At 48.1% G+C, this 19085-nt stretch overlaps 2 protein-coding genes across 3 annotated transcripts in view; one reads left to right on the top strand and one right to left on the bottom strand.

Annotated features, from left to right (window-relative positions):
* The window catches only part of ulk2 (unc-51 like autophagy activating kinase 2), a 42099-nt gene extending 28711 nt beyond the window's left edge, over window positions 1-13388 (bottom strand). For both annotated transcript variants that reach the window (XM_035385366.1, XM_035385367.1), the window contains exons 1-3: window positions 12027-13388; window positions 7349-7441; window positions 7088-7129 (exon numbers count right to left, since the gene is read on the bottom strand). In XM_035385366.1, coding sequence (XP_035241257.1) covers window positions 7088-7129; window positions 7349-7441; window positions 12027-12116 — 225 coding nt within the window. In that variant the 5' untranslated portion in view covers window positions 12117-13388. The remainder of the gene's footprint in view (window positions 1-7087; window positions 7130-7348; window positions 7442-12026) is intronic.
* Window positions 13389-16227: 2839 nt separating this feature from the next.
* Window positions 16228-18476, top strand: LOC118209918 (homeobox protein prophet of Pit-1-like). The gene is made up of 4 exons (XM_035385644.1): window positions 16228-16303; window positions 16779-16954; window positions 17225-17331; window positions 18108-18476. The coding sequence occupies exons 1-4, from the start codon at window positions 16228-16230 to the stop codon at window positions 18163-18165; spliced, it is 417 nt and encodes a 138-aa protein (XP_035241535.1). The 3' UTR covers window positions 18166-18476.
* The last annotated feature ends 609 nt before the right edge of the window (window positions 18477-19085 follow it).

Raw genomic sequence — 19085 nt, 5'->3', positions numbered from 1 at the left:
GCATCTTATCTGTTCAAGTTCAAGCAAATGTCATCTCATGTCATCATCTCATACAACTGGGATATGCACAAAAACAAAGGTCTGCGCAAGTGTCATGAATCTCATATTGTTTTTTTCGTAGAAGATACTCAGCACCTGGTGATGTCTATGGGTCACAGACTTCAAGCAGTCATTGCTTGCAAAGGATATGCAACAAAGTACTGAACACAACTACTTTCATTTACATAACATTAATACGTCCCACGCATTATGGTGTCCTGAAATGGGGGGGGGGAGGGGGGTTCATGTATGAAACGTGCTATCATTTCTACATGGCAAAACCACAATGTATAAAAATACCCTTAAATAAAAGCTGAGAATCTGCACCCTAACCACGTGTGAATGTTTGTTTACAGATCTGAAATAGTGCAGTACAAATGGCTCTGCACAAAGGAAACAAACAAGTCTTTGTCCCAGACGTCATGCAGCTCACCGTGTATTCAACTTCACAAGCACTTAAGGAACACGGAGAGCAAGTTTCTATTTAAAAAAAAACAAAACAAAAAGGTCTGGAAATGTCCCCCTGGACCGGACAGATCCGGTGTGAAATCTAGTTCTTTCTATTTCACCACCCATAAAAGACACTGAATCGTTCGTGCTCACGCGGGCACACGAGCTCCCGTTATCTCGACGCTCCGTCCCCGCGTAGCTTAATTCCAGCTAAACGACGTTTAGCGGCGTCGCGCGTGTTTGCTTATCAGAGACACCGGGGGCTTAGTCATCGCCGCCTGTGTCAATGTTTTCGCTCGGGCCGGCCGCGGCCGCCCTGGGGCTGATAAGAAGCCTCCGCTTCGCTGGAAACAACAAGCGCCGCGCGCCCGCCGCGGAAAACGCGGTGTTGCCGCGGCCCTCGCTCGGCGGCGTTGGGGATTCTGGGTTACGTAACCGAGGAGGCCCTTTTTGAACCGCAGCGTCGCGGCGGCGGTTTCTCGGCGACGCCGGGGGCGTTGCTTAGCGACCCGGTGTGTTTCCCGGGCTTGCGCGAGAGAGGCGGGCCCCCGGGGGGGGGGGGGGGGGCAGAGGTCAGAAACGGCCCCGGGTGTTCCCGCCGCTGAACGCTGAACGTTAAGGACGCCGGACGAACAGCTTCTGAGGCGCTCGTCTCCTGAGGGAACATCGCCGCGGCGACGCAGAGCACAAATCACGGCCGCGAGGATGACGATGACGACACTGGCGGTTACGACACCCAGTTAGGATCGGCCCGTAAACCGCCATTACGCGACTCTGCAAGGCCAGTTCTCTGTATCAGTAGTGTGGTGTACTTTATACCTGTAATTACTGTGTACCACCAACCTGTAATTTCACATATATAGGGCAGTACCTAGCATCGGTATAGAGAAGTGTTCTGTATTGGTATAGGGCAGTATCCTGTATCAGTATAGGCCAGTGTTCTGTATTGGTATAGGGCAGTATCCTGTATCAGTATAGGCCAGTGTTCTGTATTGGTATAGGGCAGTATCCTGTATCAGTATACGCCAGTGTTCTGTATTGGTATAGGGCAGTATCCTGTATCAGTATAGGCCAGTGTTCTGTATTGGTATAGGGCAGTATCCTGTATCAGTATAGGCCAGTGTTCTGTATTGGTATAGGGCAGTATCCTGTATCAGTATAGGCCAGTGTTCTGTATTGGTATAGGGCAGTATCCTGTATCAGTATAGGCCAGTGTTCTGTATTGGTATAGGGCAGTATCCTGTATCAGTATACGCCAGTGTTCTGTATTGGTATAGGGCAGTATCCTGTATCAGTATAGGCCAGTGTTCTGTATTGGTATAGGGCAGTATCCTGTATCAGTATAGGCCAGTGTTCTGTATTGGTATAGGGCAGTATCCTGTATCAGTATAGGCCAGTGTTCTGTATAGGTATAGGGCAGTATCCTGTATCAGTATAGGCCAGTGTTCTGTATTGGTATAGGGCAGTATCCTGTATCAGTATAGGCCAGTGTTCTGTATTGGTATAGGGCAGTATCCTGTATCAGTATAGGCCAGTGTTCTGTATTGGTATACGGAAGTATCCTGTATCGGTGTAGGGCTGTGCCCTCTGTCAGTATAGAGTCGTTTCTAGAGTCGTATTGTACACAGAGGTATTGTGTGTCGGTACAGAGCATGTTGTGATGGGTTGCACTCCACAGAGGTACAGGTCTTACAGGGAAGGGTTCACATTCGTAAGCTGCCTGAGAAACGTAAATAAGCTCCCCGTAATGAGTTTTCTTCGATGACAGGCCCGGGGTAAAAGAAACCGCTGTCAGTCACGGTAACGTGAGATCATGAGTATTAAAAACATGTTCATGATCCCAGGAAGCAAGACACACGTGGGTAAAGGGTGCTGATTCAGGCCTGTGGCTGTACTGTGGGGGGGCGTTTTGGGGGGGGTCCTGTGTGAATGCGCTCCTGAGTACTGTGGGGGGGGTCCTGTGTGAATGCGCTCCTGGGTACTGTGGGGGGGGGCGTTTGGGGGGGGGGGTCTGTGTGAATGCGCTCCTGCGTACTGTGGGGAGGGGGGCGTTTGGAGGGGGGGGGGGGGGGGGGGGGGCGGGTGAATGCGCTCCTGGGTACTGTGGGGAGGGGGCGTTTGGGGGGGGTCCTGTGTGAATGCGCTCCTGCCCGCTCGCTGCACTCTGCACCTGGCCTCGGGCCAGGAATGTGGACTCTGATGCAATCTAGAGCTGCTCCCTGAACGTGGGAACTTCGGAGAGGCGGTTAGGGGCTGCTGTTCTGAGAAAGCACTCAAGGATTCCTGGTCCCCCCCCCCCCCCCCAACCCCTCCTTTACCCCCCCCCCGTCCACGCAAAGCTACACCCCCCACCCTCCCCCCGTCCCTCTGAATGAGATCAAAACAAACAGCGTGTTCCATCGCAGAAGCTCCCGGTGTTGTTTCCAAAGTTCGACTTGTGACTCATTCAATCATAAAAACATCATAAACTCCTCAGCAGCTCACGAGCAGTTCCTCTCTCTACACCACTCTCTCTCTCTCTTCCCTTCTTTCCCGCTCTCTCCCTCTTCTATTCTCTCCTTAATTCACCACAGCGGACAAACTTCGTGTTCAGCAAAAAAATAAAAAAAATAAAATTTTTAATGAGTCCGATGAGTCGTTTTCAATTGGTCTTCCTTTATAAATTATGAAACGATTTTTTTTATCGCTTCTAATTAAATTTAACGAGGCTAATTTTATAGCGGGGTTTAAAATGTAAAATAAACAGAAACGGATGGCTCAAAGCTCTCGTATTGATGTGAAATCTGTTTTACCACAGCAGGTAAAATGCGATCGATGACAGAACGCCCAGGAACGTTCTTGAAAAACACAACAGTAATGACTCATTAAAAGATGAATCCCGTCAGTGACAGATTTATTTTCCCTGGTAAAACAAGGCGTAAACAAGAAGCTAAAAAGCCGGAGCGAGACCCGCCGAACTCTGAGTCAGGGGTGTAATAATGACAGTTTACAGTTGCGGACCGGGCCAAGATGTTAATGGAATAAGACGCGCGTGTGAGCGAACCTGAGGAGGAGGAGGAGTGTGTCAGAGCCCCTGCCCTTTGCTCACAGCAGACGAGGCTTAAAATAGGCCCGTGACGTCAGCCGCCTCGGAGAGCCGAGCGCGCGGCTTCGCCTCCCCTGCTGAGGAGCTTAGCGCCCCCCCCCCCCCCGTACTGCTGCTGCCTCTCCCTCCCCACAACTACCCTATGGGCCATACACACCAGCCCTGTGCACCACACTCTGATCCTGTGCACCACACACAACCACCCTGTGCACCACACACACCAGCCCTGTGCACCACACACTGAACCTGTGCACCACACTCTGATCCTGTGCACCATGCACTGAAACTGTGTAACATGCACCGACCCTATGCTCTAAACACTGATCCTGTGCTCTAAACACTGCCTTTGTGCTCAAAACACTGATCCTGTGGTCTAAACACTGATCCTGTGCTCTAAACACTGACTCTGTGTTCTAAACCCTGACTCTGTCCTCTAAACACTGACCCTGCACTCTAAACACTGACCCTGCGCTCTAAACACTGACTCTGTGTTCTAAACCCTGACTCTGTGTTCTAAACACTGACCCTGCACTCTAAACACTGACCCTGTGCTCTAAACGCTGACCCTGTGCTCAAAACACTGATCCTGTGCTCTAAACACTGATGCTCTCCAGTATTACAGAACTGCAGTACAGAAGTACAGCGTTGTTTATTTTTTTTCATGAGTCATTATCACTATAAACATGCTCTGACTCCAGCACAAACATCTCAGTTTCTCAGTAGGAGGAGCCCAGCCCACACAGACGCACAGATTCGCCCGAGACGTCGTGATGAAGTCGCCGGCATCCCGACATCGACGTTAAATAAACCACCGCCAGCAGCCAAGCAGAGCAGGTGGCACTGCTCACGCGATGCAGCGGGTCATTCTAGCATGTGTGCTCAACACGGCAAAAGCGGTGCCCGTTCCGCACAAACTCCTCCACACAGCATCAGCAATCACATGAGCATCCAGCCAGCAGGACTGATGACTGCAGGCCTCACAGACGCGTGCACACGTGTGTACTTATACATGTGTGTGTATTTATACATGTGTGTTTACATGTGTGTACTCATACATGTATGTATTCATATATGTATGTACTTATACACTTGTGTACTTATACATGTGTGTATTTATACGAGTATGTACTTATACATGTGTGTATTTATACATGCATGTATGTATGGCATGTAGGGGAGACAATCAACATTCTTAGCGTAGTTTGAGTGACAGGACACATGGTAGCTGGGGGGGGGGGCATAGGGGGGCAAATCTTGCTTTCAGGAGGCCAAGCATTCTTTGCCAGGAAAGACGTGCCTTACTCATAACTCACAGCCCCGTGTTTGAGGGCACGTGTGTGCTGTACTGGGGTTGTCATGGATATGATGCCGCGTGAAGCGCATACATTCAACCTGCTGTCTCAGCCTGGTCTATGAGGCTGATTTTACACCACAGCGTGTGAGACAGAGAGAGAGAAAGAGAGGGAGAGAAAGTGAGAGAGACAGAGAGAGACAGAGAGAGAACGAGAGAGAGAGAGAGAGAGCATGCGAGTGAGAGAGGGAGAGAGAGACAGAGAGAGAACGAGAGAGAGAGAGACAGAGACAGAACGAGAGAGAGAGCAAGAGAGAGAGACATAGAAAGCAAGAGAGAGAGAGAGAGAGCATGCGAGCGAGAGAGGGAGAGAGAAATTGAGAGAGGGAGAGAGGAACATTACTGTGTAGTTACACAGTTGGGGGGCAGGGCCATAGCGTGCCGTCTTTCACGAACGTGTCACTCTGCAGACCCGAGGTTACCGTGGCGACACAGCGGCGCTCGAGCGCGGAGGCTCCCGCCCCGCGGAGCTGCACGCCGCCCACAGGCAGAGCGCTCGCCGCCACGGGCCAATAGCGCGCCTCTCCAGCGACCTCCGCGGGCGGCGCTGTCGCCACGGCAATGCCGCGGGCCAACGTGGGAAGGGGCGCGCAGAGACAGGGAGCCGCGCTCGGCTGGCATCGGCGTGGGCAGCCCCGTGAGAGCTCTGCTCTCTCAGAGAGAAATGCCCGCCTGTTCGCCAGCGGGCAACAACGGGCCTACGCTCCCAGCAGTAAGGGAACCCGCTCCTCTGGCTCCGCCCACTTCACACCACTCAACGCACAGCGCGCTTTCTGACTCCGCCCACTGCAGAGCACAGCGCGCTTTCTGACTCCGCCCACTGCAGAGCACAGCACTCTTTCTGACTCCGCCCACTTCACATCACTCAATGCACAGCGCTCTTTCTGACTCCACCCACTTTACATCACTCAACACACAGTGCTCTTTCTGACTCCTCCCACTGCAGATGCAGCACTCTTTCTGACTCCTCCCACTGCAGGCGCAGAGCTCTTTCTGACTCCTCCCACTGCAGGCGCAGCGCTCTTTCTGACTCCTCCCACTGCAGGCGCAGAGCTCTTTCTGGCTCCTCCCACTCCGCACACCGTGCTCCGTTAGCCGGTCTGTGACTGACGCGCGCCGTGAGCGAATCTCAGAGCCAGTGAAGCGAACGGACATTCTTCACCGAGCCTTCTGGCGGTGAGCTCTCTCACAAGCTCTCACAAGAGCCTCTTTTATTCTCCTGTAACAATGCCCACACGCAGCCCTGCTACTGGGGCTTCACACTGTACGGTTACATAAATAAAAACTCTCCCAGTACCCTTAATCCTTTACTTTTCCAGCCTCCGTAAGACAACAAGGTTGTATTTCGAGTAGGGTACATCACAGTACGGTAACTGAATGAATCGGGAGCCTGGCATTACCTCAGCGCTAATCTGGCCAATCACGCGGGAGAGAAGCGGCCATATGGTCACACAGTGGGAGTGGCGGAGGAGGCACTGGCCATGAAGGGAGGGACTGTATTTTAATCCTGGCTGAAATGCTCTTTTGCTGGGGAAGAAAATGCTAGTCTTTATAAAGGGATTTTAATTGGGTTGGGGGTGGGGGGTGGGACAGTGACCCCTTGCCCCCTGCCAGAGCGGAGTTATGTGCTTTAGCTCCCTCCTGCTCTGCTCCGCATTAGGCGAGACCGAAGTCAGGGTCACATGGCCGCAGGCACACACACGCATGAGGCCCAGGGGAGTCATGTGACTAGGGTCTTATGTAACCGCAGGGCCCGGAGCTTCAGAAGGCGGCCAATGACCTGTGAGCGGTGTCTCAACTGATTTCTGCACCCGGAACACGGAGTACCGGTGACACCGAGCAGGAAATGACATCATCGGTCGCGTGAGACCGCACCTCACCACAAACAGCACAACAACACACCTGCTAAACATAGAGACTGGACACAGCTTGTTAAACAGGATCCAAAGGGGGAGGGAGGGACCACCCGTTTTCTGACAGCGTGTCATAAACATTTCATCATTTCCTGTCACGTGGCTTTGGCTAATCTCAGCACAAGGACAAACGTCCACAGGGACACTGCGGTGGAAAGGGTATTCACAAACATCACAAGACTTCCCACGGGCCACTTACTCACTCACACACATATCTGTACACACGTGGAGGCGTAAGGGAAGAGTTACCTGCACATCGTAGAGAGCCACGATGTTCTCATGCTGAAGCTCCTAAAAAAACAAAAAAAAAAACACAGATCAATCCCACAATGCACGTAAGCAACGTCTGTCCACACAAAACCTGACCACGACATTAATAAAGGGTCCTGGATCACACAAAAGACTGACTGTAAAATCAGGATCTGCACTGGGACGGAACATAGACCCTCTGATCCGGGCCAAGCCCTCCCTGTCCGTCGGATGGATCCCCCCCCCCCCCCCCCTCCTCACCTTGAGGATCTTGATCTCCTTCCCCAGTAAAATCTGGGACTTGGACAGGTTCTTCTTGTTGATGCTCTTGATGGCCACCTCCCAGTCGGTCTTCTGCAGGGAACAGGGGACACGGGAGAGAGGAAGGATCGATGAGCCAGGAACGCGCCAGGACAGCGCAGGAAGCGGGCAGGCTCTTTAAAACCCTTTCACAGCGGAGCCGCTGGAACTCTGCCTGCTGATTTTAGGCCCCTGCCACTGTAAATCTGGAAGGGGGCCGGGTCGCTATACGCCCTTCCGGCAGAGCGAGGATGTGTTTCTGTCTGATATTCATCCCCAAACAGTGTGCAGCTGCGTGTGTATGTGTGTCTGCTTGTGTACGCGCATGTGTGTCAATTTGTGTAGGGGTGTCACTGTGTCACATTCACGCCGTTAGCCTGACTTGATCGGTGTCTGTATGTCCAAGGGCTCGATGCTCACTAGCCTCATTTGACTGTTTGTAAAACATCACATTGATTGTGTGTGTGTGTGTGTGTGTGTGTGTGTGAAAGAGAGAGAGAGGGAGAGTGAGCATGCCCTGCAGTGCGATAAAAGAATATGAAATTAACCCAGATTTCTGAAACCTTGGAACAGAGGTTTATTTTTTCCTGGCAGCTTCCTGCAAAAGCGTCTTATCCTCTCTTATGAACGCCGTCCTCCCTCTCAGCCCCTGGTCTGGCCAGGCTAGTGGGGCTGAGTGCAGGAGGCTGTGTGGCTGTTTGGGCTCCGCTGGGTCAGCAGGTGTGAGTGGGAAGCTCTACTGCAGACAGAAAAGGCCTTTGAGCTCGTGCAGGAAGTGTGTCTTTGTGAGGTAGGCCTGTCTCAGACACGCTGTCATTCTCTAATTTCGCTCTTCTTACATCACATTGTAATGACACTGGCGGCGATGTAATGTTTTTATACTTCTGAGTTCTGCACCCCCACAGACATAACACACATACAGACACACGCACAACCAGACACACATACAGACACACACACACACACACAAGCAGACAGACACACATACAGACACACACGCACACGCACAAACAGACACACACACACACACACAAGCAGACAGACACACATACAGACACACACGCACACAAGCAGACAGACACACGCAAACACACACACACATACAGACACACACACACGCACAAGCAGACAGACACACCTACAGACACACACGCACACAAGCAGACAGACACACGCAAACACACACACACTCTCTCTCTCTCCCCCTCATTCTCCACTGAAATTCCCTCCTACTCAGCACTCCAGAGGACACGGGTTTTCAGGACACCAATCCCGGTCTTACAGGGAGGCAGAAATGACTACAATTACAGAGGGGCCTGAGATTACCGCCGACACATCAGCAAAACATCTCAACCAATCAGTAGGACCGGGAGGGATGCCGCGCTGCTCACAGAGACGACCGCAAGCGCAAGATGGCACAGCGCTGCACCGTGACCGGTGCCACAGAAAAACCCCACACCGCCATTACTGTCCATTACGCACCGCTCGCTGACACACCACCGTCAGATCTTAACATCTCAGGTCTTACTTCCAGGCCTGCTGACACCACAGGAAAGAAAAAAGCGCTCCCGCGGGCCATTAGCCCATTACAGGGCTGAGATCGCTGAGCCGTGAGGACGAGGGCGTGACTTCAGTCTGAATACCGCGAGGGCTGAAATGCATAAACCCCCCCGAGAGCTGTAACCCTCTAGGGTCAGGAAGAAATTTTAGGTGAATTCTAAGGGGGAGAATACTTCAGATTACTGATCAGCAAGGCTGGGTTGTTTCTCACGGAAAATGCTGAACGAACTTGCGGAGCAGTCACGGCCAGGTTGTTGAAAATCACAAAAAACTGTTAAAAAAAATAAAATTAAAAAAAAAGTAGAAGAAAACAGAGATTTTTAACATTAATTTATTAATTTAATTAACAGATCTAATGCGCAGCAGTGGGGAACATTGAAAAAACATGCGCAACTGTAGCAACATTAACAAATGCTTGAAGTTTCAAAAAAAACACAACGGGCATTTTCCAGCTACTAGGAACAGCCTATGAATTAAATACCTTAACCAGCTGGTGCATTTAAGCCCCTTCATTCGGACCATCACGGAATGAAAGAGAATGCTTTTTTTTTGCTTTTAACAGAACGTTGTTAGAAATGGAACATGATTAAACTGCATCATTAAAACAAAACACGGTAACAGTGTTGTTTTTGTTTCTTAAAAGTTTGTTTTGTTACAGTAAGCAGTAGCTGCACTGCGAGGCTTGAATCTTTGATGGAGCTTTTGTCACTGATTTTACCGTAATGGGGAAGGAGCGCTGGGAAACACTGCTTACAAATGCAGTCAAACATATGATTTCAACTAATGACAAGGACGGGCATCTTGATCCCAGCGCATCCGGGATATGTGTAGTCCTACGTTGTCACAATTTGTTTCCCCCCAGCATTTGGCAATAGGCTATTGTTAAAAAGCGTAGGCCTATACAAATAACACCATACAGACTACGCTAAGGTTGACAGGTTACTATACAAAACTGTCAAACAATCACTGAAATCACTAGAGGAAATTTGCGACTTTACTGATCGGCAAACTATATCCCAATGATATCATGAAATTCCCATCTTTAGCATATTAAATTCATTGTCTCATCGTCGCGCTATATTTTGAGGAGCGGGTGTCATTTGGCAGTTTTGTAATATTGTGGCCGTGACCCCCCCGTGACTTATACGCCCTTGCGTGAGGATAATCGCGGCTCACAGGCTCTGGTCTGACACATCCTGTGCGGGTCGCCCGACTGAAAGTACGTAAATCTCCGCCGCTCAAACGGTCCCGTAAATAAAGGCTGTGCGGATGGGATATTTATAAACGCATCCGTCACGCGCTGAACTGCTGCCGCTTGCTCTGGCCGTCCGATGGACACCGGCTCATTCGGAAACGCGCGCGCCTGTTCGTGCGTTTGACACATGACCAAAATTATTATTAGCATTTACAGTTCATTTCGATATTCTTAACACACAAATAAGGTCGGCCTTATATATTTTGTTGTGAATATGAATCAAGTGTATTTATATGTCAGTACAAATCTATGACGGAACTGCTTTGTTGTTCTCTTCGTTGTCATTTTTATTTAATACTACGTGCTGCACGTGCAAATGGGGGGCTCCGGATGCTCGAGAACCTGCCCCTTTTGTCCCAAGTGCCTGATATGCCCCATTGATTTGATAATATATATATAATACAATTATAATATATGTATATACTTGTATTATTATTGTTTCCGTCATTCATTTTTATTCATTCAATTTGGTAAAATATATTCTGTACAATACCTAGTTGTCCTAAAACTGTTTTTCTATTACTTCAGATTACTGATCAGTAAGGCTGGGTGTTTCTCACGAAAAATACTGAATGAACTTGCGCAGCAGTCACGGCTAAGTTGTTGAAAATCACAAAAAAGTGCGCTGGTGTGCTGTTTTCCCACTTTGAGCACCTGCAGCTCAAAAGGCCTCTGCAATGGCACTGGTAGTATTCAATATCGTTTTTCTAGGTGTTATTTAATCTAAATCCAGAACCATCAGGCGGGCAACGTAAGAGCAAGGCCTCTCTCACCAAGGTGTTTGACAAAGGCACCTTTAACCTCCTGGCTCTCAGGCCACCGCGAACATGTGCGTGTTTACCAGGAGAGAAAGAAGCACATCCAGTTGCTATACTACACTGCTCACCGCTGACGGGCTTCTCAGAGAGTGCCCAATAATCAATCAACATATCAATGTGCCTCAATTGATAAAGTGGACAAACAGAACATAGCGTCCAAAGGAATCACCGTTAATTACGTTCATACGAAATTGTGTTCCAGTATTGGCCCGTATCTTCAACTGTGTTGAGTAACTGTTTAGGCTACCTTCACATCTCGTACCAAAGTGTTCACCTCTACCGAAACGGACACCCTTCAATTGATAACACTTCCGGCAGCGCAAGCCGTGCCAAACCCTGCACATGCTCAGTCTATCCAGCTATCTAGGCGGCCCAGTAAACCCGTTTCCCCGCAGTGCCTGACAGATCCCTCAGCCCACTCACACCCCGTCAAGCTCTTCCTCACAAGACCCAATGCTTTTTTTTTGTTATTGGTCTGACCGTTCGGTTCTCGTTGTCCTGGCCCTGCAGGCTTCTCGTAATGCATAAACACGGTCGAAATATAAACAAGAGTGAATTATGAAGTAACAGGCGGAAAAACTGTGAACACAGCCCTGCCCTACCGTCTGACAAAAACACCAGACAGCCCCCCATCGGCTCGTCTACGTCACATATTCTCAATGGCGTTAGTCAGCCTGCTTTATGAATGAATCTGTTATGCACCGTCTCTCTGTAGGAGTGCATTGACGGTGTAAATCCATTTACCTGAACAGTAATCGTGATTTATACCCCACTCAGATTATTGCCATTACCTCTGAAATTATACGTGCAAATACTTATCATTTCACCAGAATATTTTGCAGTGATATTCTTGACAGAAGGGGTAGGTTTTGGTTGTGTTGTGTATATTACACCTTAGCTCGGCGAGTGGTCACATAATGGTTTAACGCACTGACCCAGTTTGACAGTTGGGACGTCATTCACATCCAATGCACGCAGACTACATGGAAAAGAGCTGCACATTTACCTTCCTGTGCCTTCCTTTGAACACGACGGCGAAAGCCCCATGTCCAACCAGGTCCTTCCTGCTGTATTCAAAGTCTCCAACCGTTTCCATTTTCCAACAGTTCAGTCCAACAACAGCAGGACGTTGTTTATCCAGGGATGTCCTTTCTATGTCTATGGCTAATATGCACTTTGCAAAAACCTCGAAACAATCACACGTATCTAGCCTGTCATTTGGAATGAACAAGCCTGGGTATTTATTTCGCTATAGTGCTGATGTCATTATATTATTGGACATTAGTCCGAGGACAGAATCTATTTTTATTCCAGACATAAAACAAAACTAGAAATCCTAATAAAACAAATGAACGTAGCAAAGCCTGCAGTCCAGTAGGCGAAGTTTGGCTCCTTTAATCCAGCGAAGGACCACCAGATTGTCTTCGGGTCTCTTTTTAGAATTGTAACGTTAAAACGTTGTGGTGTTAGCGTTTCAATTGTGGACGGAAAGGATGCTACACTCTGCAGTACGCATGGCTAACAGCAACAATGCCCCGAGAACACGGTGTCAATTCTTACCGCCAGCTGTCATTTTATATGGCATAGTTTGACCACCTCACCACCGTTCATTAATAAGCAGGACGCATTCAAAGTGCCCAGTTAACTACATGATGTCGAATATGTTTCTATAATTCCGTCGCAACTACTGTCCGTTCTCCATGGCATCAGCGACAAAAAACGTAAACAATGTCCATAACTAACCAGGTAACTGCACCTAGTTGAGTTGTTTTCAGGCTTTCACTCGTGTTTCAAAATGTTTTGTAAAGAGACGTGCACACTGTATATGCATTAACTTTATTGTCAGCAGAATAATTAGAAATAGCAGCAGCTACGCTGTGTCGCTAGGAGCCAGTTTGATTTCCACACAGAAATGTAGACTAACAAGCTAACAGAATAGCTTCGAGCACCAAGCTAATGTCAGGTAAATTCCTCGATACAGCGAAAGACCGCGTTATTGTTTGCCGTCCGTTAATGTTACGGTCTTCTTCCCAAGTATTCGAAGATCTTGGTCTCTTCCAGGACGGTTTTGACAACACGCTAATTCTCCTTTAATCCACAAAGAGATTTCTTCATTGGCTAGCTATTAGCTTGCTACTCTCCTTCGTGTTTGCTCGTGGCAAGCTATTATTTTACAGTCCTTAGCTTTCGAGTCTCAAAGACAGAAATTGGTTCATATATGTTTCCCCCTAAAACGAGGGAAAATAAAAGGGATTGATTTAATATCCTTTGCGGTCAGAATTAACCTCCCATTGGCATCATGTCTAGTTCAATACACAGCTCTAGCCAATACTACAGTCCTCCTTCGGTGCTTCACTACATACATTCAACACAATAACTGCCGTCACATAGTACTCCCATTAGTATAAATATTTCTGAGGGCTCTCACCTCTCCTTCCGCTACGAAAGTTAGTCCGGTTTTCTAGCGAATTATTTGTAATTACTGATTGTATATAATTATTTCCGCAATACAAATCAATGCATATATAATGTAGGAATATATTATCATTATTTCATGTTTTACGTGGCAAAAATGGAAATAATTCATGTTTATAAAATGCCTGAAGGCAACGACAAAAGAAAGTCAGTTGTATTCTTGAACCATTACGTAATGTTTTTCCCTGTCAACGACGGCTTAAGAAGACCGACTTTACGGAGAAAAACTTACGTAGCGCTTGAACATGCTGCGAAGCACTGCGGTTTGCTTGCTCGGTGACGTCCAGTTTCAGTCATTGAGTGTCATCGCGTGTTATTTCGACGGAGGCTGGGCTATTTTATGAAATAATTAAATATTTGTTAAATGACCTCTGGTAACCAGGCCGCAAATGAAATAGCATCGGGATGAATCTTAGAACGATAGGCCTTCCTTCCCAATTTATGCAACCCAATATGATATCTTAGAGTAAATGAGTTGGTCTAAATGCCTATAGTGTGTAAAGAAAAGTATGGTGCCTGTGTGTTATATAACATTTGAGCAATACTATACCCTGTAGGGCCTAAGTGAAGTTATCGTTCGTTATGTTCTAAAAAATTGTAAACCGATACCTCTTCTTAGAACCTCTTAACCTCTTACTTGGAGACGGAAACATGTCTCCACTCGTTACCAACTCGGCCCAGTGGGCCCAATTCCCGTCAGGCCTTATGACCTTATAGACCGTAGGCCTATGTCTTGTCTGTCAGACACGCATAATTAGGCTACATTGCCTCATTTTGTTGTAAGTTTATACATTTAAAATATGTTTGACCCGCAATATCAAAAAGAGTTGACCTTACACGATTGACTATTTGAAAGATAATGTTCCCTTTCTGTGTGATCAGCCAATAGACTATTACAAAAACGTAGGCTATAATTTGATTTTTAAATGATCAATACATTCAGAGCTGAGGGATATTAAACAGTTTTTATTTTAATTTTTACTGTTATGAAATTCAACTGTAGCATGTAGCCTGCGAGTCTTGGCGACATTTACTAATTTGTTGATTGGGCTAAAACGTTGCCCATGTCCACCAAATGTATACATTTCTAAAATAAAAACGCCATTAGTTGAGAGGAATCATAAAGCTGAGCGCAAATCACGTTTTTCAGGGTAATGCATAGCGCCCGACTCGCCCTTAATAGGCTACGGATACACTGACTTTTTATTGTGAATGACAGTTTTATCAAACGTAAATAGCCTAATGTCGACTGAAACGATAGGTTTGTTAATGTTATGTTTTTGAGCCGGGACCATGGACTGCAATGTTTTCGATAGTTCCACCTGGTGGCGATGTTCGCAAAATGCGCTCTAAAAATTAGCCCCTTTGTTTGAGATTTGCGTGACGTCAAACAAAATTGGGACAAGGATATTTTCGTTTTGAGGATTACACAATGGATTACACCATTTTTGCATAACAGTGATTGTTTACAAACAGCAAATTGCGCAGATTACCTGGCCATTTGCAAGTGTTTCATTCAGATGGTAATCCGTGTCAGCAATGGCCGAGTTTAGCAAACGCTACATAATCCCACGAAAGGCTTCAAATGTGTGTTGAAGGACACTGCTCTTTTATGTAAAATTTGTATTTACGCATAGTTCCAGAACCGGATTGCTATCATTTGAATATATCTGGTTGGCAATGTGTCTGTAGAGAGGAGCACGTGCGTCCGCCTCATTACCAGGATCAAGGAGTTAAGATCTGTAGGACAAAATTACGCTAACAAGGTGGAAATCACCCAATAAGGATCAATTCAGCCCAGTCCGTGTCTTCAACACGGTTTGGCCGATATGTTTTCAAAGGAGTTTCAGGGCAATTAGTCTAAAATCTGAAACAATTTATCTAATAGCCTATCTTCCTCTATTCTCTTAGAAAAGACAAATTATAAGCAAATACAATGGATGCAAGTTAAAACACACGCCACCTAAACTATTAAAATATGGTTCAAAACCAATGTAATGAGCATATAACTGATATAAAAAGTGAGGAACACACAACACAACCAGCAAATGCAACAGTGCCCAACAGCAGTGGGACAGTGACAATGTCGTGTTTTTTCTGAAATTAGCTGAATGCTTTGGGCATTCAACCCCCAGGAGTCTGTACACAATCCTGCCCACATGCCATATAACTCCACACAAGCTTTTTTAAATAGATTCGATAGGATACACCTCAGTCTGATTCAAGCCATCCCTGTCAGAAATGCTTCTCCTGTGTCACCAAGTAACAGGACATGCATGAGACCAACTCCTCTATCCTATTCTCCCTCCATCTTTTAGAATAAAACAAGCCAACAGAGGCAAGAAAAGTGGTGTTTATGCAATCGTATATGTACTTTTAAATGGACCACACCTTTTCAGTTATCAGGCTGCTGCGTGAAGCTGAAAATGTGTCTTCCTCCCTGAAGGAATGGGGAATTAAGATCAAATACTCACCTGCTCACCCTCCTGAAAGGGCCTCACTTGAGTAACTTCAAAGCCAGACTAAGGTGTGGCTGAGCCAGCCATTCACAGGTAGGATTTGGACCACTGGATTGGGGAGGGGGAGGGGGGCTCACACTGGACCGTGGGAGGACAGTGGGGTATAAAGGGGGGAAACATCAGCACTGTTCCTCACAGTTCCTGATACTGTTCAGCCACGTGCAGTTCGACATCATCACGAAACAGTACGGAAGCTTTGAAAACCAAATGTACATGGACTACAGGTGTGACTTTGCCTGCTACAGCAGCGAGGCTGCAGTGTACTCAGCCAACCCTGAGGCTAGCAAAGGTAAGTCTGACATTTCAGTTAGAGAATGCTTCTTGGCTGTTCAGCAATGGGTCACCACAGATCGTTACGCTGTTTCTGTGTTCATTTTGTATATTTTTTTGAAGCAGAACTCCTTGCTTGCAAGAAGTGAGGAAAAAGGCAACCCCTGACCCTTGGCCTGGCTGTTTGCATGGTTACTGCATGTGCGTCCTCACCTCATGTTCAGGTGTGCGAGCCAGCTCCCCTTATCGTTCGTATTCGGCCGATGTTCGGCCCAGAGGCCCTGCAGGTGATCTGGGCCCTGTTTCACAAAGCGGGATTACTGAGTTAGCTGGATAACCATGTCGAGTAAAATGTGGAACAACTTTTTATTTCAGTCCGTGTACCAGATTTGGGAAGGTTCCTGCTTTTGCTCAGTGCGGTTACACAGTTGACTCAGAAATCCTGTTGTTTGCACTCTTTGTAATGAGCATGTGTTTCCTCCCTTTGCCCACAGGGGGGCAGAATGCTCTGCGGGGAGTCCAGGCTGTCCCACAGCGCAGAAAACGCATCACCTTCAGCAAGGCCCAGCTGGGGGACCTGGAGAAAGCCTTCAGCCTCACGCGCTACCCTGACACCACCCTGAAAGAGTCACTGGCCTCCGTCACAGGGCTGCCCGAGTCCAAGATCCAGGTACGTGACCTCTGACCTCTGTCTGCTGAAAGGGGCTGATTGGTGAATTCATTGTTTTGAAATATCAGGTCTTATAACTAGATAAAATATGTAAAAAGATGTAAAACATATGATCTGTGCAGGTCATCTTGAATCAAGGTTCCTGCCATGCAGATAATAATAATAATAATAGGAGGTGTAGTAATGATAGACAGACATTGCATCATGTCTGTTTTCCTCTGTTTTGGGGAGGAGTTTTGTGTCTCTAATCCCCGGTCTCTCATTTTCCAGGTCTGGTTCCAGAACCGCCGAGCTCGTTGCTTCAGACGTGAGAAGCAGGCTGAGGAGGATCCAGCAGCATTGCTTGGGCTTAGCATCACCCCAACTGTGCCCCCCAGGTACCCCTCCCCAAGCCTGCCCTCCTCATACCCCTCCCCAAACCTGCCCCCCTCGTACCCCTTCCCAAACCTGCCCTCCTCGTACCCCTCCCCAAACCTGCCCTCCCCAGGCCTGCCCTCCTCGTACCCCTCCCCAAACCTGCCCTCCCCAGGCCTGCCCTCCTCGTACCCCTCCCCAAACCTGCCCTCCCCAGGCCTGCCCTCCTCGTACCCCTCCCCAAACCTGCCCTCCTCGTACCCCTCCCCACACCTGCCCTCCTCGTACCCCTCCCCAAACCTGCCCTCCTTGTACCCCTCCCCACACCAGCCTGAACCCCCTATGTACCGCTCCCCAAACCTTCCCTCCCCAAACCAACCCTTCTCGTACCCCTCACCAAATTTGCCCTCCCTATACACCTCCCCAAAACTGGCTTCCGCGTACCCCTCACCAAATCTGCCCTGCATATACACCTCCCCAAATCTGCTCTCCACGTACCCCTCCCCAAATCAGTCTGAGCCCCCTATGTACCCCTCCCCAAATCTGCCTTCTTCATACCCCTCCCCAAACCTGCCCTCCTCTTACCCCTCCCCAAATCTGCCCTTATCTTACCCCTCCCCAAACCTGGCCTCCTCGTACCCTTCCCCAAACCTGGCCTCCTCATACCTCTCCCCAAACCTGCCCTCCACGTACCCCTCCCCAAACCTGCCCTCCACGTACCCCTCCCCAAACCTGCCCTCCATATACGCCTCCCCAACTTTGCCGCCCATGTACTCATGCTCACCTGACCCCTTCACAGCTGCCCCAAAATTAGGAGGGAAAAGTTTGGCTGCTACAGACCTTATGCCCCTCAGTGACCCTGCAGGGCCCCTGGCCCCAGCACGGCCGGAGTGGTTCGGCAGTGGGGGGCGGGGAAACCGCGGCCCCTTGCAGTTTGAACGCGCAGAGCAGCGGGACAAGGCGTCTTCTAGGGACGACACACCTTACCGGCTGAGCCAAAGAGACACTTACACGCCAGAGCAGTCTGAGGCCGGAGACATCGGCTCTGCGCTACGGGCAAATCACGCTCCCTTGGACGTGCCTACTCAATGCCATCAACTGCACCACCATCACCATGGTGACCAGACGTCACAGGAGCATGACGTCCTGTCTGAGTTCAGTGGCCACTCCTACCAAGACTTTGGTTTGGCTGACCTGGAGGTGTCTGCTGCTTTCGTTGACTACCTGCTCTGCTGAATTTCAATGTTATATTGGAAATGAAATCATAGTGGGATTTCTATTTTTGAATCCATGTAACTAAAATATAATAATGTGTAATTGAGATTGGTAGTTTGACATTAGTGCTGGGCACAAAAGCATTCTTGATATATATTTAATGCGATGATTTCTGCTTAAATAATTTTATAATATAAAGAAATAAAACCACAAATCAGTTTGTAAAATTTGCAACTGTAATTATTCTTCCACCTTGCTTTACACATATCTATCACTCATGACAGGAACTTTAACATGCTTCTGGTCACATTAATAAGCACAATATCTTCAGGAATAAATGAACAAGTAGATTATTCAATTTAAAACTTCTACATCTAAAAAGAACGCATAGCGTCATGGGAAAATATTTTTCTGGGTAAATAGCGTTCTCCAGTGGCCACTTTTGTCAGAAAGCATAGGCTTCAGACGGAACATCCGGGGTTTCTGTGTGTCTTGCGCGCTTGCGTATTTTAATGGCCGCATTTTCCGCTACTGAGAGCGCAGGAAAGCCCACGCATAACGT

This window comes from Anguilla anguilla, chromosome 12 (assembly GCF_013347855.1).
Source record: "Anguilla anguilla isolate fAngAng1 chromosome 12, fAngAng1.pri, whole genome shotgun sequence".
In the NCBI taxonomy this organism is placed as follows: Eukaryota; Metazoa; Chordata; class Actinopteri; order Anguilliformes; family Anguillidae; genus Anguilla; species Anguilla anguilla.
Note: the sequence above shows the minus strand (reverse complement) of the source record. Positions and strands in the feature narration are given on the sequence as shown.

Coding starts and splice junctions, on each gene's coding strand:
- LOC118209918 (XM_035385644.1), top strand. CDS start 16,228: ATGGACTACAGGTGTGACTTTGCCTGCTACAGCAGCGAGGCTGCAGTG. Junction 16,955..17,224: donor TGCCCGAGTCCAAGATCCAG/GTACGTGACCTC, acceptor CTCATTTTCCAG/GTCTGGTTCCAGAACCGCCG. Junction 17,332..18,107: donor ACCCCAACTGTGCCCCCCAG/GTACCCCTCCCC, acceptor ACCCCTTCACAG/CTGCCCCAAAATTAGGAGGG.